At 48.2% G+C, this 23815-nt stretch overlaps 1 protein-coding gene across 7 annotated transcripts in view; it reads left to right on the plus strand.

Annotated features, from left to right (window-relative positions):
• LOC128322324 (peroxidasin homolog) overlaps positions 1-23815 on the plus strand; it is a 165787-nt gene that overhangs the window by 77759 nt on the left and 64213 nt on the right. For 6 of the 7 annotated variants that reach the window (XR_008305664.1, XR_008305665.1, XM_053243384.1 and 3 more), the window contains 7 exons: positions 7188-7259; positions 9867-9938; positions 15052-15123; positions 16436-16507; positions 17696-17865; positions 19578-19695; positions 21518-21687. Coding sequence is in view for 5 of the 7 variants with exons in the window: in XM_053243384.1 (XP_053099359.1) it covers positions 7188-7259; positions 9867-9938; positions 15052-15123; positions 16436-16507; positions 17696-17865; positions 19578-19695; positions 21518-21687 (746 nt within the window). In the remaining 2 variants the exon portion in view is untranslated. Of the gene's footprint in view, positions 1-7187; positions 7260-9866; positions 9939-15051; positions 15124-16435; positions 16508-17695; positions 17866-19577; positions 19696-21517; positions 21688-23815 lie in introns of those variants that run through there. The other variant, XM_053243389.1, reaches the window with a different exon arrangement.

The following is a 23815-nucleotide window of genomic DNA, read 5'->3' on the forward strand; positions in this document are numbered from 1 at the left end:
GTCTCGGCTTACATGGTGCCATTACATACATGCTAATGACAGCAGCAGAGACCCATTCCCACTGGATATTAATCCTCTGTGTAGAAACAGCCGGCTAATTGTTTCTTGCCGCAACATAACTGCACACAATCCCAAATACGGGCTGGTCCCAGTTGCCTACGTGGACCTGCTTTTGTTTATGGTTGTACGTGCGATGAGTCCACAATACAGCCAACGAACTAGAAAGCCATATGATTGTTGGGGCTTGTAATTTTTGCCCACCCCATTAATTAGCAGAGCACTAAAGAAGCTAGCTACTCCAGTTACAGAGTAGAATGCAGAGTTTAGTTGTTGCAGCTACTTCGAGAAGACACATAGAGATTCTTGTAGAACTAAATACTAAGTGATTGATTGATTGATTGATTTGATTTATATACTGCCCTTCCAAAATGGCTCAGGGCAGTTTACAGCATAATAAAAACAATTAAAACAAGTTAACAATCAAAACCAAACTATTAAAACACAATAAAACCAATTCAACAGCTAAAAACCCTGGAAATTTTTTAAAAATTTAGAACCGTTAATCATTTAAAACCCTGGAAGGCCAGGCCAAACAGATAGGTTTTAAGGGCTCTCCTGAAGGACAGCAGTGATCTCAAATTACGGATTTCTGCCGGGAGTGCATTCCACAGCCCAGGAGCAGCTACAGAGAAGGCCCGCCTCTGAGTCGCCACCAGATGAACTGGTGGCAACTGGAGACGGACCTCCTCAGATGACCTTAATGTGTGGTGGGGATCATGCAGAAGAAGGCGCTTTCTTAGGTAACTTGGACCCAAGCCGTTAAGGGTTTAAAGGTAATAGCCAGCACTTTGTATTTTGCACGGAAACATATCAGCAGCCAGTGTAACTGTTTCAAGACAGGCATAATATGGTCTCTCCAGGTTGCCCCAGAGACCAGTCTTGCTGCCGCATTCTGAACCGAAGTTTCCGGACAATGTACAAAGGCAGCCCCACGTAGATAATTCTAAATAAATTTAATTATTTATTTATTTAAAATGTTTCTATACCGCCCAATACTTGCGTCTCTGCTATTTATTGGCGAAGTATACTTTGGCTAGGAAACTACCTAGTGGTTAACATCTGCTCTCTAAGAGGAAAGGAAGGGATTCTGACTCCGCACAGGAAATACCTGAAGTGTCATATCAGGGGTCATAGAGTAGAGATGGGTAGAACAGCTAGGGAGACCCTTACTCACTATCTCTACTCCCAGTGCCCCAAGTGGCCATTAGGACAGTGGGTGCAAAAGGTCGATGCACTGGAACTCCATCTCCAACAGTGAGAGTGAAGATCATAAGGCAACATTACCATCAACCATAGTATTGTTCATTGCAAAGCCTAGGGACCCTGGGGGCCCCATCAACCCTAAGTGCAGGACTAAGTGTTTATTTGGCCTGTGTGAAGCTTTGGTCAAAGCTGAATACTCTGCACTGTCCCCCAGCATGATGTGGAGATGGCCGTTCTCATTGTGCTGCCCAGTGCCGGTGGAGGGTGTCTCCTTTAAGGGAAAAGGAGCCCTCTTGAGCCCCTGCGCCATCTTGGAAGGTGTGCCCAGAGGGCTGGCTAGTGTCGCCCTCCCCAGGGCTTGCCTCCCAGAGCTCTTCAGAGAGGGCTGCATCTCTCTTAAAGGGCCCTCCCAACACTGAGAAAAGTACAGTATTGTACAGAGGTCAGCGCAGTGGGAAATGGCTCTCACACTGAAGGTTTTTTGCCAAAGTTACCCTCTGCTTGAAAAATTTATTTTATTTATTTTATTTCTGTACCGCTCTTCCAAAAATGGCTCAGGGCGTTTTACACAGAGAAATAAAAAATAAATAAGATGTCTGCCTGTCCCCAAAGGGCTCACAATCTAAAAAGAAACATAAGACAGACACCAGCAACGGTCACTGGAGGTATTGTGCTGGGGGTGGACAGGGCCAGTTACTCTCCCCCTGCTAAATAAAGAGAATCGCCACGTTAAAAAGTGCCTCTTTGTCAAGTTAGCAGGGGTTGCATGAAAAATCATGCAGATCTACTGTATTTCTTTCCCTTTGAAGTTTGTTGGGAATCACAACAAAGGAAGGAAACATTGGGATTTGATTGCTAAAGGATTGTGCTTCTTTAATATTTACCCAATGGAGTTCATTTGCTAAGCAATGGATGTCTTGTAAAGAGATCTGCTTTCACCTAGCAGCTCAGGTTTCTTTCATTCATTCGTTCATTCATTCATTCGATTTCTATACTGGTCTTCCAAAAATGGCTCAGGGTGGTTTACCCCGAGAAATAACAAATAAATAAGATGGAACCCTGTCCCCAAAGGGCTCACATTCTAAAAAGAAACATAAGATAGACACCAGCAACAGTCACTGAAGGTCCTGTGCTGGGGGTGGAGAGGGCCAGTTACTCTCCCCCTGCTCAATAACAGAATCACCACATTAAAAGGTGCCTCTTTGCCAAGTTAGCAGAGGTTGTCTGTAAAAACACATGCCCAAGAGCTGAGCATGACAACTCAAATCAAAAGTGCACATTACAGTGGACATTTGGGGAGGGACTGAACCTCAGTGGAAGAACATCTGCTTTGCACGCAGGAAGCCCCTGGTTCAGTCCCAGGTAAAGTAAGTTGTGCCGTTGAGTCAGTGTAGACTCCTGGTGACCACAGAGCCATGTGGTTTTTCTTGGGTAGATTACAGGAGGGATTGACCATTGCCATTTCCCTCACAGAATGAGATGATGCCTTTCAGCATCTTCCTATATTGCTGCTGCCTGATATAAGTGTTCTCCATAGTCTGGGAAACATACTAGCCGGGATGCAAACCAGCAACCTCTTGCTCCTAGGCAAGTTACTTCCCCGCTGTGCCATTAGGACTGGGAAATTTCTGAACCCCTGGAGAGTGCAGCTAGTCAATGTAGATAATACCAAGCTAGACAGACCAAGGGTTTGCCTCGGTATGAGGCAGCTTCCTGTTACAAGCTTACATATAGTGCAAGGACCCACTGATGGAAGAGTGGGGTGCCTGCCCTGGTTGCGTCCGTCTGCAGACCTCCGTGCGTGCTGCTGGATTGCCTCCGTGGCTGAGAAGGGTCACAATGGCTTAGAAACTGGGCGGAGTCTTTACTGAGCCAACTGTACTGAACGAGAACATGTGCTCTGTGTGGAGCCCATTGGTCTTCCGGGATGGCCACCTTGGGCCCGGGCCAACACAAACGACTTGACGAACCAGACGATGCCAACGAGATGCCTGCCAGCCTCACTCTTGTCCACAGGGCAGAAATAGAAACACACACAATGACGGCTGGGCATGCTCCATCTTGAGATGCCTTCTTGTTTTTGAGAGCAGCGAGTGGGCAGAACTGGCTCAAGACCCTTTCAGGGGGGTCAAGGGCACCCCCTTGTCCCCTCCTGCACCCAGCTGGCGAACAAAGCACTCTCGGGCCGGAAGGACGAGGCACGCTCCTTTCCTCTCCAGCCAGCGTTTCACTGACGTGTTGGCTGTGCTGAGGTCGCCGGGCGGGGAGTGGGGGAGAGGCCGGCCAGCCAGCCGGAGTTTCCATGAAATGCTGAGTGGGGAGGGATAGGAGAGGGTCCAAACGGACCCTCTCCCGGGTATTGGCCCCGCCCCTGCACCTGACATCAGCCACAAAGGGGCGGAGCCAGTGCCAAGAACGGGGTTCGTCAGCCCCGGCAGAGCTTCTGTTCCCCAGTCAGTCAGTGGTTCTCTCGGCACTGGACCCGCCCCCTTGCAGCTGACATCAGGTGCAGGGGGTGTGGCTTGGGGCTCGTGCGCTTTGTGCACGTGACGCTAAACCCTAGGGGGTGGGGGAGCCACTGCGGACAAGCCCTCTGCGCCCTTTGTAGGCTGCCTATGAAAAGTGGGGAGCCAGGCACGGAGAGTGCCCCGCCAGCCACTCTGCCACAGGCCTACTTCTCGCCCTTCTAGATATGCCCCGGAGAAAGAACATAAGAACAGCCTTGCTGGGTCAGGCCCAAGGCCTTTCAAGTCCTGCATCCTGTTTTCCTGCTTCCCACACACAGTGGCCCACCAGATGCCTCTGAGAAGCCCACAGGCAAGAGGTGAGGGCATGCCCTCTCTCCTGCTGTTGCTCCCCTGCAACTGGTATTCAGAGGCCTCTTACCTCTGAGACTGGAGGCAGCCTGTGGAGGCATCAGGACTAGTAGCCACTGATAGACCGTCCTCCATGAATTTGTCTAAGCCCCCTTTAAAGCCATCCCAGCTCGTGGCTACCACCACATCCCGTGGCAGAGTTCCAAAGCCCTTTCTCTGAGTGCTCCCATGCATCACAAACAAGTAAGCGTGTGTGTGTGAGACAGAGACAGAGACTCACTTCCTACCCTTGCAAATTGTTATTGATTTGCAGAAAATTCAGTGGCGCTGTGGAGTCTGTTTTGCTTAGGGCCCCTGGGATGGTCAGAGGTGGTGAAAACTTGCAATGCCTTTCAGTTAAGTTCCCCTTGCAGTGTGAGAAGGTGGCCCTAGTCAGGCTCCCTGCACCCAGCAAATGCCCAGCCTTGCCGGATTCTGGCATCAGCCACAAAAGCAGGGCCCATGTGATCACTGACATTCGTTTCAGGAAGAGATTCATTGCATGCAGGAGCGTCCCTTCTGTGAGGCGAGGCGAAGTGGTCGCCTCAGGCAGCAGGTAATTGGGCCACCAGTGGGCTGGCAAGATGCCCTCCAGCCCCCCCCCCCACTTTTAAAAATGGGGAAGGGGGGGTCAGAATTCAATAAGTTTGTAAAATGCAGGTCTCAAGCAGATCCGATAATCTTGTGCCAACCCAAACGCATATGGCTGTCAAATGAACTCCAGTATCAAAAATAATTTACGTGCACTACATCAGTGGGTTGTGTAGAGATCAGACCTAAAGCTCCCACATTGGAATTTGGGGATACTATTTTGGCTCTTTTGAAGTTCCTTTTCCTTAAGAAAGTGGTAAATTTAGAGTACTCATCAGGACAGCACAGCACACATTTCCTGTGGAGGAGAGAGCCCTGGAGACTTATGGTACCATTATAAAAATGTATGTCCTTGCAAGTTCTGTACAGTTGTTCAGTTATTGCAGGAGGTATAGAAGCAAGCACCCAGGCAAGCCATGCTAACATCACTTCATGTCTTTTTTCCATAGAAAGGCAATTTATCAATGCTATAAAAAAAGTAGTTGCTATGCAGTATCAGCACCCTGGAATTCAGTGTGATCCAGAAACCTCTTAACAATTTGTATAAAACACGAGACAAACTAAAGAAAATGAGGATACAGATCAGTGTTCCCTCTAACAGATTTTCAGATGTTGTTGACGACAGCTCCCAGAAACCCCCGCTGTAATGGCTTTTGCTTGGGGATTCTGGGAGTTGTAGTCAACATCTGGGCATCTCTGTTAGAGGGAACACTGATACAGATATATTTGCTGAGAACTGGCTTATTGGAATGCTAAGTTTGCCGATACGGACATCCAGACGTACATACTTGAGTAGTCCCATTAATGGGACAAGTTAGTCATGACTAACTTGTCCCATTAATTTCAGTAGGGCTACTCTTGAATATTTGAGTCTGGATGTCAACCATTGTTTATATGTTTTGTTTATACTAGTGTAATGACTGTTTGTGTACTCATTTTTACATCTGTTTTGGAAAATAAAAAGTTCATTTTAAAAATCTCCCCTCATTGAAAATCCAGGTGTGCAACAAGCACTGGATGTTTCTGCGATGGAAAAGATAAATGATTTGCCGATTAAATGAGTATAGGTCAGGTGGTGCCTGTGTTACATTTTTGCTCAGGGTGCCAAATCACCTTAGATGAGCCCTTGTAGAAGTGGCCTGCAGGGACAGCAGAATCTTTTGCTGTCTTGTTCAGAGCTAGGACTTTGATTTCCCAAGAGGAGGAAAACAATGCCAAAAGATTAGCCTGGAATTCACTACTAGGAAGGATTTTCTCATGAGCTAGAGGACTGGAAGGGGATGCCATGACAACGAATGTAAAAACAATGTGGAGAGGTAAACATAACCATAGACAGGAACTGACTATACATCCGTCCTGACCTCTTGCTGTTGCATCTTGGCAGTTCACCTTAATTTGGACATCCTGGGCTTGCTAACCTTCCAAAATGGCCTCAACCAGAGAGGAAACAAATGACATCACAGAAATGTCCTATGGATTGCTTTTGGCAGGGTGCAAAAATATGCACATTATTCATTTATTCTATTTATTATTTATTTAACACATTTCTATACTGCCCAAAACTTGCGTCTCTGGGCGGTATAGTCATTAGTCGAAAGGTGCAAGCGGACGAGATAATGGGAGATCTGCGATTGGTTCCTGCATGCTTTCCCCCCCCTTTTTAAGAGCACAGACATGGAATGCCTTTTTATCGATCTGGGCACACCCTGTTCTTCCAGTTTAAACCTCTTCCCTCTGGAGCTGCAATTTGCCCTGCAGGGGAAAACATACAGGTACTCTTCAACAAGAGTATTCCAGGTTGCATCCCATCTACTTGTCTCTCCCCAACCTGGCCAATAGGTGGTGCCATTGAGTATACTTTGTATTCTATATACCTAGGTTTGAACCTGGAGCCTTACAGTAGGTATACAAAGTATATATACAAAGTTGTGTTTTTACTATCTCGTGATTGATAAACTGTAATAGTTCTCAGAAGTCGCATTTTCTTATTCCGTAGGCTGTGTTTTAATGACCAGATTTGTTGCTTTTATAGCGTGGTAACCTGTGGATGATGAATAAATGCTGATCAGATCACACCTGGGCGCTTTCCAGATTACACCCTGCAACGAGGTCATGACAAATCTCTGAAGTGTGCTTCCATACTTCCTGTGTTGTGACACCGCAGTCCATATGCTGACAGCAGGGTGCCGTTCATATTTCCAATGCCTTGTTTCGAATTTAATTGCTGCAATATAGTGCTATAACGTCGTATATCCGGCGTAAAAGAGTTGCTGGTTTTTCCAGGTTGTTAGTTTTTGCAAGACTGCTCCCCCTGCTGGGCACTTTGCTATTTACGTTTTGAATGCAGTTTGCCTGAATGGAAGCATTTTGCCACTGTTGAGCAGCTAAACTGGAAAGCGCCCTGAAGCACCGAGACTGCAATCTGCTGGCTTTAAAAATGTTCCGATGTGTTACTCATTTCCACTGGGTTTTCCACAGGCTTTTGAACAACAACTTGATAAAACATATTCCACAGAGGTCCTTTGAAGAGCTTGTGAACTTGAAATACCTGTGAGTAGTTTTCTTCTTCTAGATTCTGTGTGTACTGAGAGCCAAGCTGCACATAGCATGGAAATTCTTAGACTGGAACTCTCAGTGTCTTTTTCTTTCTCAAAACTGTAACTGTTGGAATAGGGGCAATGGCATCGGGTGTCCAACCTTCCCTACCCCCACCCCAGCACATCATCCTGTTTCACACAGTGGCCCACCAGATGCCTCTGAGAAGGCACAGGCAAGAGGTGAGGGCATGTCCTCTCTCGTGCTACATCTCCCCTGCAACTGATATTCAGAGGCATTGTGCCTCTGTGGCTGCTGGTGGCCTATAGCCACCAGACTAGTAGCCATTGATAGACCCGCCCTCCATAAATTTGTCTAAGCCCCATTTGAAGCCATGCAAGCTATTGGCCATCACCACATCCTGTGGCATTGAATTCCATAGATTAATTATGCACTGTGTGAAAAGGTACTTCATTTTGCCGGTCCTAAATTGCCCCTTCCCCTCTACTCCATGGCCGCAATCCAAATTGCATGCTCTGGCTACTTAATGAGAGAGAGAGAGAGAGAGAGAGAGAGAGAGAGAGAGAGAGAGAGAGAGAGAGAGAGCAATCACTTGTTTCCCAGGTCACATCTGGCTTGGGCCCACATTCTTTCAATCTCAGTAACAGGAAGCTGAAATATTTCTGGAAGTCTCTCAAAATCACAGCTGTTTTTGAAATCCACGTATTTAAAACAATACACTACTCATGTATATGTATAGAGCAAATGTTGCATATAGTATTTATAGAAATGTTACCCATGTCTGTGTTCATGGCCAGCAGAATCAACCTTTTGCATGTTAATATTTCTCAGGTTTTTAAAAATATCGGAATACGATGGAATAAATGAACATTTAGCTACTGAAGGCAGAAAAAAGGTGTGGGCCCAACACACGCACAATCACGAATACACATATGTGTGTACAGAGAGAGAGAGAGAGAGTTTCGTTGCCAGCAGCTGATAATCTGATTTCCTGGGTTTCTGTGTTTGCTCTGCCAGTATTCAGGAAAGGTTCAAATCCTTCTCTTTTCTTCCTAGGAAAGAAAAAGCACTTCATGTGTGTGTGGTTTTGAGCAAGAAAGGTTAGCAAGGGGGAAAGAAATAATGCTACTTAATATGGCAGCCCTGGGCATATAGTTAGGATTCCTGACCTTGGTTCCTCGGCTGCTGTTGAACGGCAGCTCTAGTGCAACGGCCATTGTGGCTGGGGTTTATGGGAGTTGTAGTCCAACAACGCCTGGGGACCCACCCCACCCCACTAGATATAACATAGGATGTCTGTGAAAGGAATTCCCAGCCTTTGTTTTTTTCAAAAAGCACCTACAGAGTGAGTGTGGAGGCGGGGGGGGGGGAGACATTTCGGACCAGGGTTTACAGCTCAGGGATGGGTGGTTAGCTCTTTGCCCCCCTGCCAATTCACCAAGTTAAAATTTCCCTTGCATTCTGCTTTTAGCAGGGGAAGAGGTTGTGCCCATAAATCCTCCCCCCGCCCTGTGAAGGGGCAGCCCTTTCATTAGGCAGGGTGAGGCAGTGGTCTTGGGCACTGGTCAAGGAAGGGCGCAGCGGCGGGAGGGGGGCAATGCCAGTCCCTGCTGCAAGGGGCACCTCCCTACTGCCGCTGCCCTTTCTCCCCTGACTAGGGCACGCTGTCCATTTTCAAGCTCACCTTGCTGGAGAGTGCACCCCTTCTACCCCCATCTCCCAACTTAAGCTAACGCCCATGCCACAACTGCCTGGCTTGGCTGCATGCTCATTTAGGAACAGAGGAGGCTGCCCTGTGCCAAGACAGGCCCTCGGCCCACCTAGTTCAGGACCGTCGACACTGTGACCGGCCGTGGTTCTCCAAGGTTCCAGGCAGGCGTCTTTCCCCTGCCCTCCCTGGAGATGCCGGGGATCGAACCGGGGACCTTCTGTGTGCTAAGCAGATGCTGTACCACTGAGGGATGGCCCCATCCCATGACTGCTCATATATTCTGCGTCTGCATCCATATACTTGCTCAACTATATTCCACATCTGCAGACAGTGGACTGGTGGCTATCCCTCTCAGACTTTTTCTCAAGCGAGAGGTAAGCTGAGAGGAAAGAAATCAGAGGAAAGAGAAGACAACCTCAAGTCTTTGTCCAGGTCAGGAGGTTTTTCACACGGGGCTTTTAAAGCCCTTTAACTCACATCTCCTCCGGAATGGAGGGGGTGCGTTCACATATCGGCCAGATTTACCCCGAAGTCCCTGCTGCGAGTTATCAGGGAGCAGTTCACACACAATTCTGGTTTTTCACAGTGCATTAGAGTGTCGCCCAATTTGTATCTGGAGTAAAAAAACCAACCCACTATTTGTGTTGGGTCTTTTTGGGGACAACTTGGAGTTTGCACCAGTAAAGTCTCCCAGTAAACTCACAGTCAAGCCTGCTGTGTGTAAAAGTCCCACGTGGAACAGTATTACGTAACAAAAGAGTTTCTGTGCAAATTGATTTCTAATTATCTCTTTTAGGGTAGGTGCCACATGCTATGTAGTCATTCGGTCATCGGCCAGGAGTCTATATCAGTTTGATTTTTCTCCTGTTTTTCTCTCCCTCTCTGCAAAGCTACCTCTACAAGAATGAAATCCAAAGCATCCAGCAACATGCATTCAAAGGCCTTCATTCCCTGGAACAGCTGTAAGTTGGCAACATTTTGTGTCGGGAACTACACAGATATGGATGGAATTTAGCCAGCCCCCTGAGACACCATCTGCAGGCTCTTCTGAGAAACGGAGTTGTTGTTTTTAAGTCCTAAGTTTCTAGCCATCATGGTGGCAGAGAGATTTTTAACCCTCTCATGCTTTTTAGTCTTCATGTCATGATTGTCCAAGTGTTTCTCAACCATTTTGGAGTCAAGGACCGCCAAATTCCTCGTGCAGAGTTTCAAGGACCTCTACATTCTTCATGCGCAGTTTCCCAGACCAGCAGTTAGTAAAGGGGTTTCAAGTTTAAGTTTATCTATCTATCGATCTATCGATCTATCTATTTAACAGACTTCTATACTGCCCAAATCTTGTATCTCTGGGCAGTTTACAATTAAAATAATATAAGCATTAAAATCATTAAATTTGGAATCTTTTGCAAACATGGAATATTAGGGGTTCTCAACCTTGGGTCCCCAGATGTTGGTGGACTTCAACTCCCATAACCCCCAACCACAATGGCATTTGGCCATTATGGCTGGGGATTATGGGAGTTGAGGTCCACCAACATCTGGGGACCCAAGGTTGAGAACCCCTGAATCTAAAAGCCGGGGTGAACAAATATGTCTCCAGTGTGTCTTCAGTATGTGCGGGGTGGGGGTGCTTGTGATTACTCAATGGAGAGGGGATGCTGGGCCATTAGAAAAATTCAAAAACTACGAAACCAACATACAAGCAAGCTTTTGAATTCCCCCAAACGCTTCATCAGGCTGGATGTCAAGCAAAGCAAAAAGGAGGTGAGGAGAGGAGAGCTGGGCAAGTCTACAGTTTAACCCTCTCTTGATGGAGGTGGAGTTTTAGCCAGAGTTGTGTAGTCGCAGGGCCGGATCCAGACCACATTAGTCAGGACCACCCACTGAAATTAATTTAGTCATCTCTCATTTGTGTCAATGCTGCTTAGTCATGATCACCTGGCTTGATCTGGATCCTGCTCTTAATTGTGCACTTTGGGAGGCGGACCTAATGAAACCCGCGCAGCTCCTCCAAAACTCCTTAAAAACAGTTACGTGGCAGGCGCTGGGACTGGGTTTTTTAAAATGGTGAAATAAAGCATGAAGAAGACCGGTGGGGACCTGGTGTTAAAGGGAAGGGGGCAATTCTGAGATGGCGGGGGGCGCGGGGCGTTGTAGTGGTGGATGGCTCGTCTTCCTCGCTGGGGAGATGAGGCATTGTTCAGGGTGGGTGAGGCAATGGTGCACCGGACCGTGCTCGGAAGGTCGCCTGGTCCAAGAGCTGCTGCCGCTGTGCTAGCGCACCAGAATGTAGCAGGTGTTCCCCCATTCTCTCTCGCAGCGCACGCTTCTGTGCCTTTTGCGGCCAAGCAGGGAAAGGGGCGGCAGGAAGGTATCCTGCCTCCCGATTTCTAACAGCAGGCGGAGCAGCCAAGCGGGGAGAAAGGGGCGGCAGGGAGGTATCCTGCCGCCCGATTTCTAAAGTAAATACAGCACCAAAGGTGGAAAGCGTGGGAGGGGTAAGTAAACCCTCCCCCGTCCTTAATGGAACCTCCCACCCCAATCTGTCCGAACCGAACCGCCCCGTGTCCGGACTGGTCCGGAGGCTTATAGAATGGCCTCCGGACCAGTCCGGGCACATCACTAACCACAACACCCCACCGATGCAAGAGGGAAACTGGGTTTCCTCTCAAGGTGCCTCGGCCGCAACAGGCAGCTGGGTTTCAATCAATCAACCTTTGGCTGCAAATAATGAGCATGCAAGAACCAGCAGCCCTTCAAGTGGCGCCCACTGCCATACCTTTTCCTCGATGCCCCCACGCCACATACAGTTTGAAGTTGTAAAGATCAAGATAGCTGTAGGAAGATCTCAGCAGCACGTGGAGGCAAGGCGGAAGCAGGGTCCCATGCCTCCATGATACTCCTCCTCTCCCTCTTCCGTGCCATGTGCAAAATTGAGGAAGTGAGTGCCTTGACTGCAGTTGTTGGGGGTGGGGTCAGGGACCAGCACTCAACCCTTTGGGGACCGGCAGCGGTACAGGGACCGGTGGTTGAGAAACTATCCTTAGCCACACTGGCATTGAAAATATGGATTTCAGAAGCCAGCTGCTGTACAGCAGTGGTTGGTGGCTGCTAACATATTAGAATTTTATCCTTCTCTTCCTCCATGACCTCAGGGTGTCATTCATGTTGTCCTCCTCACCCATTTTATCCTCACAACAACCCTGCAAGGTAAGATATACTTTAGAGAGAGTATTTGGCCCGAGGAAACACAGAGAGCTCAGTACTAGAGAGAATTTGAACCCGAGTCTCTCAACAAATCTGGATTGTGTGAAGAAGACCCAGAGAGGATTTATAATCCATGCTACATCAGCAAGACAAGAGTCCCTTTCTGGTAACAGAGGGACCTAGGAAAATGTCTGCTCCTTCACAGATGACCTCATGCAGCATTGCAGCCAAGAACTAATCTCTTGCCAGTGTATATAATCAGCAATATTGCTGATGATGTATTGGGCAGGCAGAGATCCAACAGGCTGCCCTGATATGAGCTGTCTCTCCCGTTTTCCCGAGAATAGACTCAAGGGACCAAGGAATGAGCCTTCCAGTGAGCAACTCTCTAAAAATACTTCCTACATAATATATACAGTTTCTTAGGAAGCCATACTTCCGCTGGTCCCCGTGTGTTCCAGAAGTTATATGCATCTGTGGTGCAGACGCACTTGGAATACTAGCATTGCTAGAGCGGGGGCAGAAAAGGGCGGCCGAAATGATCAGGAGGCTGGAGCACCTTTCCTGCAAGAAGAGGGTAACCCTTTAGGGATGTTTCAATTTAGAAGAATGATGCCAAAGGGTGATAGAGAGGTTTGTGCAATTATGCATGATGTGGAGAGCTTTTTCTCCCTCTTTCATGATACTAGAGCGCAGGGTAAGCCAGTGAAGCCCATTGGCAGGAGATTTAGGACAGACAAAGGAAGTGTACTTCTCTACTCAGGGCAAACCTAACCTGTGGAACTCATTGCCACAAGATGTGGTGCGGGTCACTAATTTTGGGCCAAACTAGATGTGATGTCAATCATTTCATTTATATCTGTATATGTGCTTGTTTGTTAAAATAAACAACAGCCTTAGGGTCCCCAATCCAGATCAGGATGCTTCGGGGGCGGAGGGCAGGCACCATTGTCATGTGGCCTCCACTGCAGTTCTGATCCAGAGTGGCTCATGGTTGTTTGCCCCAGGAGGGAACCTGCTATTCGTGCTAACGGCAGCTTTCCTTCTGGGAATAACCTTGTGTTGTTGACTTTGGTCTTTCAATGGTTATAGAGCAGGGGTTCTCAGCCTTGAGTCCCCAGATGTTGTTGAACTACAACTCCCATCATCCCCAGTCACAATTGGTAAAGGAGGACGGGAGTAGAGTTCCAACAACATCTGGGGACCCAAGGCTGAAAGCCCCTCCTTTAGAACAGGATTAAGGAAATTCATGGAGGAGAGCTCTGTTGGGATTTATTGATCATCATGGCTGTGTAGAACCTCCACATTCAGAGGCAGTATACCACCAAATACTGGCTGCTGGACAGCAACAGCTAGGTGGGGGCTATTGCCTTCATGCCCTGCTTGTGGGCTTCCAGAGACTATGTGGTTCGCCGCTGTGGGAAGTAAATGGGATGTACTTGTAGTCTGATCCAGGCCAGCAGAGCTTTTCTGATGTTCTGTGCAGTGGCCATAACAGATCTGTCATCTGAGGAAGCAAAGGGTCTGTCTGTGGGAGTTTCCAGACAGCAGTAAAGTGTGAGATCTGCAAAGATTTCATGCAAGTTCCAAGTGCAGACTTACTCACCAGACAGATACTCCCTCTGTACACATGCTGAGCAGCACTACCTACTGGCCAGATCATATATTACAAGAAGAACCCTCCCTTTTTTAGCCTACTTCCCTTAAGTAAACTTATGAGATCACCCAGCATTGCGTGCGTGTGTGTGTGTGTGTGTGAGAGAGAGAGAGAGAGAGAGAGAGACACTATGTAGCTGCAGAAATCGTGCAAGGTCCCTGCTCGTCACGTATACAGAGATTAAAATCATGCTAGGAATGAGTGCAGAAATGCAGCAGTGTGTGTACAGAAGCAAGATCACCCTTGGAACTGGCATGGAAACTTTGCAGACCACACACTCCATTGAAAAGCCTCTGTTTTAGGCTTTGAAACTGGTTTTCATTCAGACAGTTTAGCCTTTTTCAAACAGCCATCTCCTTTCAATCAAGGCCATTGTGTAGAACAGAACAGATTGATTAACTGGATCAGGGCCGTTGGTTCAGATCTGGCAGGATCGGATCACACATCTGAAGAATTACTTAATGCATAAGCCCCTCTTCTCATCCAGTTCCCCCAACTCCACTTCCCACAACAACAAGCACTATTTCACACAGTTCTTAATGCATTGAAATCACCATATGTTGCATTTTCATTCATATTGGTCATGCTGAATTTGAAATGCTTCGAAGTATGTCCAGATGGTAACTTGCCATGCTTAGGGCGGGGAAATGTGCAGTCGACAGAGGGAATTTTGCTTTGGTTAGTTTTTCCTAGGACAAAACCTCAGATTTCTGTGGAAAATCCATCTGTCTTCTCGGATTTTGGCTGTGGTCCCAATTGTGCTGCCCTACCATCTGTATTTATAGTAGCTCATTTTAGTCACAGGCTCCAGATGTGTTCATCAGTGCGTACATTATTCATTGTTGGATTGCATCATGGGTTTTGTAATCTTAAGGCTGTGTTAATGGTAATTCTCATGCATGCATATTTCACACAGACCCGGTTCAGATGTCACAACAAAGAATGGCTTGTTGCAATGAGAACGAGCAGACACAACCCTCACATTTGTATGGTCTCTCTCTCCTCTCTTCCACACACACGGAGATGAGCTTGGAAGTGTGTTACCTTTTGTAACAAAACACAATTCCCTGTTATGTGCAAATGCTGAACCTGGGGTTTATAGAGACCACAGTTCATTTGTTGAGATGATGGGAGTTGTAATCCAGCATCATCTGGGAACCCAAGGTTGAGAACGCCTGATCTGTTCTTCTTATGTTTTCTCTTCATACCAGTTACCTGCATTTTAACAACCTGGAAACCTTGGAGCCAGGAACCTTTAGCGACCTCCCCAAACTGGAAAGACTGTGAGTAATGTTTAATTAAGTTGCATATATACAGTTGGTCCTCGATATCCACGGATTCATAATCTGCGGGTTCGCGTATCTGCGGTTCAGTAGTTAGAGCCCCTGCTAACCGAGCAAAGAGGCAGCTTTTTAGTGGTGATGCTCTTTATTGAGCAAGAGGCTTAATATTGAGCAACTGGCCCTGTCCATCCCCAGCACAGCATCCGTCCAGTGGCTGTTGCTGGGATCTATCTTATGTTTCCTTTTCAGATTGTGAGCCCTTTAGGGACAGGGAGCCATTTTAACCATTTGTTTGTTTGTTTCTATCTGAACTGCTTTGGGAAACTTTTGTTGAGAAGCAGTTTATAAATATGTGTCGTATTCGTATTAGTAAAAGACACCCGACCTCAGCATATGCGGGTGGGGGGGGCACATTGACCTCTCATATTCATGGGTCGGGGTGGCCAGAAATTACCGTGGAGGTCATTTCTGGCCACTATTTGGTGTTTCGGAGCCTCGAAATGGCTCCATTTTAAAACAAAAAAAACCTGGTGATTTTTGGTCGATTCGGGGGCATTCTGGGGCACGGCACGGCTCAGGGGGAGCAGCAAAGCATGGTAAGGAGCTTCCCCCTGTGTTTCCCCCCATTTGGGGCAATTTTTAACAATTTCCCCAATGACCCACGATCCCATAGTCCCCAATGCCTTGATATTCGCGGTTTCTGTATCCGTGGTTGCAGCCGGGAATAGAATAGGTTGCAGCCTGTGAATATTGAGGTCCCGTGTGTGTGTGTGTGTGTGTGTGTGTGTGTGTGTGTGTGTGTGTGTGTGTACACACACACACACAATGTACTTTCCTATTCTGCCCCTCCTCCAAACCCTGTGACGTAGGTTAGGCTGAGAGAGTGTGCCAGGTCACCCAACAAGCTTCATAACTGGTTGGGGATTTGAATTCAGGCCTCCATACTCCTTATCCAGCATTCTAAGCAATTTACCACACAGGCTTCCTCATCTGCATCCTGAGGTTTTGGCCAAGAGATCTGTGTGCCTTTGGCATGCATCCCTACCTAGTACAAAAGTCCTTATAACTAGTCAGTTAATGCCTCGGTTCTGCTCATCTCCTCCTCCTCCTCCTCCTCCTCCTCCTCCCAGGCTCCTGATCTCCAGCATCTTGCTAGCATGTAGAATAGGGATCAGGGACCAGTGCTCTGATGCCTCAGGGCCATATCGGGTCCATAACTGGCCCTTCCCACCAGCATCTCCTGAGTCACTCAGCAGAAGGCCTCGAATAACATGAAGTAACGCTTTGGCTCTCCTTGTTATCCCCCATGCAGCTTCTTACACAACAACCGCATTTCCAGGATCCAGCCAGGAGCTGTGGCCCAACTGGAATCCCTGAAACGACTGTAAGCATATAATAGCAGTTGCAAAGAACTGTCAGTCATGGGGTCTTTTCAAATAGCTGGACTGGAGGCAGAAGTAGGTCTGGCTTCAGCTGTGTCCTTGGGTTTACCATGCGACCTCCATGGCCCCCATACAAGGTTGCTGACACATTGTTTCCACATAAGCCCTGCCAACTAATTACAGCAAGTGTCCACTCCCTCTCCTTTGGTGGAAGTCTCTAGTCCTCCAAAATCCAGATGCCCCTTAGAATCTGGATACTTCTTCTAGAATCTGGAAACCCCCTTAGAAACTGGATACCCATTTCAGAATCTGAAATTGAGAATCTAGATCCCTGCATAGAATCCGAATGAGTATAGAATCTGGAAGCCCCCTTAGAAATTGGATACCCCTTCCAGAATCTAGAAAATTGGATACCCCTTCCAGAATCTAGAAAATTGGATACCCCTTCCAGAATCTGGAGTGAGTTGCGGGTGGGAATGGAAAAGAACATGCTCTGGATGCAGATGGTCATAAGAACATAAGAATAGCCCTGCTGGATCAGGCCCAAGCCCCTGGTTCGCCCACTCCCCTGCCTCTCCAGTTAGCAAGACCTCGGGTGCTGCCTGGGAAAGAGCCTGCGTCTGAGCCCAAGGAGGGCCCCAGGCCTGTCAAAGAGGACCGTGCAGAACTCGGGGGATCCATGTTCTGACTTGGCATAGGGGAGTTCCACAGGTCCGCGTGAGGACCAAACGGCATGTCATGCGAAGTGGCCTGCGTGTTCCGTTGCACAACTCAGGGGGTTGTGAGGCAAACACGCTACTGTGGGCTTTTCAGGAAGCGCCAGCGATCTCATACAAGAGCACAAGATCTTGTAAAGTTGCCCAGCTGCCCTTGGGGAGCACTGCTGACTTTGGAAACAATGCTGACGGCATTTCTGAAACGAGGGCACCGCCACTTTGCGCATCAGTGCTGTAGTGCGAGACTGCTAGCTCTCCCTTAGGTGCCTGCGGGGCCGGAGCGCGGCCAGGTGGCTCAGAACTTGCACTGCGGTGGGCCAATGTGCTTTTAAGAGGTAGGCTTAGGGCTCCTCCTCCTGAACAAGAAGCCGCTTGTGGGGAAGGGCGAGCCAGACGGGGCCTGTGGCGTGCAGCGAGGAGGAGCTCACCTTTCCCTTCCACGCCTTATGGCTGCTGCCTCCTCCCCCCCCCCAGGCGCCTGGACTCCAATGCTCTGCTGTGCGACTGCGATCTCATGTGGCTGGCGGAGCTGCTGAAGAAATACGCCATCCAGGGCAGTACCCAGACCGCTGCCACCTGCGAGAACCCAAGGGAGCTCCAGGGACGCTCCATCGCCACTTTGACCAGCCAGGATTTCAACTGTGGTGAGCCCTCTGCTGTTAATTGTTAGAGGTTGTTGATTTTTACCCACAATAGGAAAAACAGCAGAGCACTAAGGAATGAGCACACACTCCAGTTGCAGAGTAGGTAGCAGAGGATGGTTTGGATATTGCAGCTGTTTAGAGAAAACACATGGAGATCCTTGTGTGACTAAACACTAAATATTTATTGGTTAAATACACTTAGATAGGAAAGACCTACCTCTAATCTAAAGGACTACATAGTGGATAGGTAAGGAGAGAGAGAGATGTTTCCATCTGCTCTCTAGGAGGAAAGGAAGGATTGTGATGCAGCACAGGAAGTGCTGCAGAGTCAGTTCAGGGGTCATAGAGAGGGAGACCCTGACTCACTGTCTCTACTCCCAATGCCCCTAGTGGTCATTAGGACAGTTGGTGCAAAAGGTCGATGCACTGGAAGTTCATCTCCAACATTAATATCACGAAGCAGTATGATCCATCTTGATCACATTTGGATCCCAAGGGGTTGTCTCACTCTATCCGCCCAACAGCCCATGGCTTAGGCTACTTGCCCATGGCCCCCAGTCCGGCTTTATGACTGAGCGGGATTTGAACCTGAGTTTCGTGTGGTCAAACCAGCATTCCGGCTGCTTACGCTGCATTGGCTCTTAACGTTTCTCCAAGGTTTGCTTCCCCACTGCTAGCCAGACATGGGAGGAGAGCTGGTCTTGTGGTAGCAAGCACGAATAGTCCCTTTGCTAAGCAGGGTTTGCCCTGGTTTGCATTTGAATGGGAGACCACATTGATGAGTGCTGTAAGAGATTCCCCTTTAGGGGATGGGTTGCTCTGGGAAGAGCAAGATGGTCCCAAGTTCCCTCCCTGGCATCTCCAAGGTAGGGCTGAGAGACACTCCTGCCTATAACCTTGAAGAAGCCGCTGCCCGTTTGTGTATACTAAGCTAGATGGACCAATGGTCTGACTCAGTATAAAGCAGCTTCCTATGTTCCTATAGCTTGTATAGTATCTGGTCCTGGGCAAGGAGTAGTCTCCTGCAAGACCTTACAAGTCCTATTCAGACATTATGCTGTATGAGTGTACAGATGTCCATGTACTCATACATGTTTTTGTGTGAATGACTGTACCTGCATTCATTTCAAAAGTGAACCTAGGTACAAGCCCCTCAGATGCACGATTACAGATAGGAAGTGTATTGCTGTATCTCTGTTCAACATAATGATTGCATACCTGCCAACATGGCCCTATTTTCCCATTCAGGTGCCTGTCCCTGTGTACACTGCACACTTGTACAAATGTTGGACATAATGGCCCGATTCGGACATTATGCCATATGAGTGTGCAGCTGTCTGCAGAGTCATACACGTGTTTGTGTGAATGACAGTACCTGTGTTCATGTTAAACATGAACCTGGATACAGGCCCTTCAAATGCATGGCACGGATAAGAAGTGTCCTTCTGTACCTGCATTCAGCATAGCCTGTGAATGACTGTACCTGTGAACAGATCTATACCTGTGTACAATGTACATTTGTACAAGTGTTGAACATAACATGTGAATGAGCCTAACATGTGAATAGAGCCAGTGTGGGTCTGGATTTGGCCATCAGCTGTTCAACGCAGCCCAGGAAGTTGGATTTGCAACACCTGGTACAGATACCCACAGCTGCCTCTGCCTTGTCCTCAGTCTGCTCTCGAGTAGGTATCGTTCATGGTGTGTTTCAGAGAGGCCTCGCATCACTACTGAACCACAGGATGCTGATGTCACCCTGGGCAATACCGTTTATTTCATCTGCAGGGCAGAAGGCAACCCCAAACCCAAGATCATCTGGCTCCACAACAAGTGAGTCTTGTGAAACGGTCTCTGGGGGGAGGAATCTAGGCAGGCAGAAATTAAGGGCACGTCTGCGTTAGAACCGTAAACGAGTTGGAATCTGGTTTGACTGTCATGGCTTCCCTCAAGGAATCTTGGGAATAGTAGCTGGATGAGAGAGTGTTAAGGGTCCTTAGTTAGAGATTGCTGTAGAACAGCAGTGCCCTCTATTGGCAGCCCCAGGTACTGCAGCATTTGAGGCAAGGCACAGAATGGCCCCACAGCCTTGGTGGCGGCCAGGTGCCTTTCAAAGCCAGACTTACAAGCTTTAAAAAGTGCATGGGGAGCATGGAGGAGGGAAGGCTGCTAGTGTCATGCCCCCACTTGAGGACATTGGAGAGGAGGGGGAGGCAGGCGGCTTACTAGAAAGTGGGGAGGCGCTTGAGGAGGAGCAGGCCGGTAATGTGAATGGGGAGGTAAATGAGACAGGCCAGGGCGAGTGTTTGGCGCAGGAGGGGCCAGCAGGGCCAGGCGATCTTGGGAGAGAAGGGTCAGGATCTGAGCCAGAGCTTGAATGGCCACGATCTCCTCAAGGATGCAGGCGGGGAAAACGTCAACAGCAGCTGAAGGGATTACGGAGAAGTAGTCGACTGACCAGAAGGCAGCAGGAGCCAGATTGAATCTATGGCAGCTGGCAAGGATGGAGTGTTGATTAAGTGCACGTGATAAATCAGGCAGCCTGTGCCTTGAACAAACTGCTGGAAACAACACGTCGAATCGGCTTGGAGCTTTTGTCAGAGAGATTGTGACGTTGGAATTTGGGCTTCTCACTTCTGTATCCCCTGCTAACTGGGCAAAGAGGCACCTTTTAATTAAGGTGGTGATTCTCTTTATGTAGCAGGGGGAGAGTAACTGGCCCTATCCACCCCCAGCACAGTACCTCCAGTGACTGTTGCTGGTGTCTGTCTTATGTTTCTTTTTAGAGTGTGAGCCCTTTGGGGACAGGGAGCCATCTTATTTATTTGTTATTTCTCTGTGTAAACTGCCCTGAGCCATTTTTGGAAGGGTGGTATAGAAACTGAATGAATGAATGAATAATATTCTTGGTGAGACTGTTAAACCTGACTATTTAGCAGTAAAACTGATACTTGAGCTACTGGCTATTGTGTCATATATTTCTGGCCAGTGTCTTCCGTCGAGTGAGCTCATGACAGGTAGCAGCGGCCTCCTCCTCTCTCCTTGTGCTCTTTTCAAAATTTGTGAGGGTCAGATCAGTCCCAAAGAGCTGCCCCAATAACGACAGCAGGAGCCAGACAACTTGCCACTCTGCTGGCACCCCAAAACTCTGCTGCCGGAGGTCACCACCTCACCATGCATCATGAAAAGGCACCCCAGTTCCCTTGATCTTGTGGTTCAGAGCCATGAGTTAGACTGACTCAAAACAGGTGTAAATTTTAGTGTAAAAAGAAAAAAGTGTGTGTTTCTTGTTCTCCTTTGCATCACTCAAAGGGTTGTCCAGTGCAAACATCAGCAGCCTTTGAGGGATGTGAGAGAGCCATTTCATTCCCCATTGGTTTTTGTCCGTTCATGTTGGTTTTCCCAAACCAATAAAAGCACCAGAACTAATCCAGAGCCTTCATCAACAGCCAAATGTCATCCAGAAAAATAACTTTGAGAGGAAACAGCAACTCCCTTGTTTTGCAGCTAATAGAGCTCGGCTGGTGTGTCACTTCAGCCAGTGGATCTGGGGTGCCTCTGGCTGACCCCTGGCCAAGCTGAACTGATGTGATGCCTGCCCTCTGCCAGGATTACCATGGTTCAGGTTGCTCATGTTTCATTTTCTGTTTCACAGCAACGAAATCGACATGAAAGATGATGGACGCCTGAACTTGTTGCAAGACGGAACATTAATGATCCAAGACACCAGGGAGTCGGACAAAGGTGTCTACCAGTGCATGGCCAAGAACATTGCTGGAGAGGCAAAGACCCAGGAGGTTGTTCTGCGCTACTTTGGAAACCCATGTAATTGACCTTTAAACCTTTTCTGAAATTTCAGATTTGAATTCTATGTCTATTATGTCAGATGAATGCTGACAATCATCAATTCGGTGGTTGTCAGCATTCATGAGCAAGCGGAATTGGGGTCTACCGAAAATTCAGAGACGCCTGAGGGAGCACTAACGGATACCTAAATTTGACTGTCAGCATTCACCGTGTGACTAAAAACCAGGAAAAACTACATTTTTTACCAGGCTTGGCACAATCTTTCTAGGACTGTCAAGCTTCCAGAATGAAGATGGACCATCACCCAGTTTTGAATATTCCTGTAACATAATAATACATTGTTACAGGAGAAAAAAGAGATAACTGTAGCATTTATTAGGACTGCCAGCTTCCAGCAGCAGATTAATCAACTAAGTTATTGTTGATTAATTGTTGGCTAACCAGTTTTAAATAGCCAGTATTGGTTTGAGGGTGTTAGGATTGAAACAGATGTGACATGGGAGTTCTGTGATTGTTTCTCCTGATGTTTCCCCCCCTACTTCAAAGCAGCCAGTGGGGTGGGGTGGGGAACTTACTTTGATCAGACACTGTAGTGATGCTGGGGGAAGAGTCTCCACCATGCCTCCCCCCATCCCAGTGCATTTCCCTGATATAAATTGTGCTCCTAAACGGCAATTAGACCTACAGTGGAACACAAATACTTGTATTCTGCACATTTCTTAATCCCCAGCAGAGTTAAGGGTAGCTTCAAAGCAGGAAGTTGATTTAAGGCCAGATCAGACATTATCTTGGGGCTCCCAATGTCATTTTTCCTCTTCTAAAATCAGCTACAGGGGGGTGGGGTGTAGGGATGAGCCTGAACGGCCTTTTATAGAGCATGTGGCCTTTGTAGAGCACGCACCACGCCTGGAAAAGTGGCAGGGTGGCGCAGGAGCAGTTAAGGACCTGCTTTCCTGCTTTTTAAGGGAACCGCTCCCCGTCCCACCCAACTGGTTTGGCTGCAGGCAGAGGCACTCTTACCCCTGGACTTCGGGGCTGAAGTCCAGAGCTTCCACAGCCCCTGGGGCCCCCGAAATCCTCTTTAGTTTGTCCCGGGTGGTGTGGTCACCCAGCTGAGCATGATGATGATGCTTAATTTGCAGGGGGGCGGGCATCAAAGGCCTTCAGGTCCAGGCTCCAAAATTACCTAGGTACACCTCTGGCTGCAGGCATCCGAGCCGGTTCGGAGCGTCCCTAAGGAGGTGCTGAACCGGTTTGTGCACATCCCTACTGGGGGGGGGGGGACGAGCAGGGGTTTACCCTGGGGCTGTGGAAAGATATGAGCCTAACCTTCCCTGCCCATACCAGTTCTCTGACTTGAGCTGCCCTCCCCAAAGCTGCAATCACGTACTCGCACAAAGAGCCGGTTTTACAAAAAGAAGATGTCACGGGCCCACATGTTGCGGAGTGTTCTGCGGTTCTTTCGGATTGGCCCATGTTGCTGCAGACATCTAAGGAAACTTGTGCAAGGGCACAAATACCCAAAGCTGCTCACCCGCACGCTGGGAGCACGACGCAGTAGATTGACACCAGTGTTTCTGGTGTCCATGACATTCCTGAAATGTACATGCACAACTTTAAGGAGTGTACACTTGGGCTCTTGAGCAAGACCACTGGCACTTCCTTAGATGACTGAAGCAGCGTGGGTTGATCTGAAAGGACAGCGTAACCCTCAGCGACATGAGGACCACCAGGAGGAGCACCCAGCCATGATGTCCCAGTGTAATGAACTGCTTGGCCTTTATACTAGAAAGGGCTCTATTGGGACTGCTCCAGTGTTCCCTCTAAGGCGTATGCATGTGCTTGCGCTCACACAATTTTTGATGTCCGCTCAGTTGAATTTAGATTCCACTCAGGTTGGATCAGGAAGGGCCCACTCTGAATAGGGAAGTGCGAACTGGTTCAGGGGTTTGGGGTTTCAGGGGTTTGGGTTAGAACCCCGAAAACAAAATGGCCACCACGCATGTTTAAATGGCCTCTGTGAGGCCCTAGGCAATGCCAGGCCCCACAGAGGCCATTTGAGCATGTGCAGCGGCCATTTTGTTTTCAGCGGCCATTTTTTTTAAAAAAAATATTTTTAAAAATGGCTGCTGTGCGTGCTCAAATG

The sequence above is a fragment of the Hemicordylus capensis genome, chromosome 4 (assembly GCF_027244095.1).
Source record: "Hemicordylus capensis ecotype Gifberg chromosome 4, rHemCap1.1.pri, whole genome shotgun sequence".
Taxonomy (NCBI): domain Eukaryota; kingdom Metazoa; phylum Chordata; class Lepidosauria; order Squamata; family Cordylidae; genus Hemicordylus; species Hemicordylus capensis.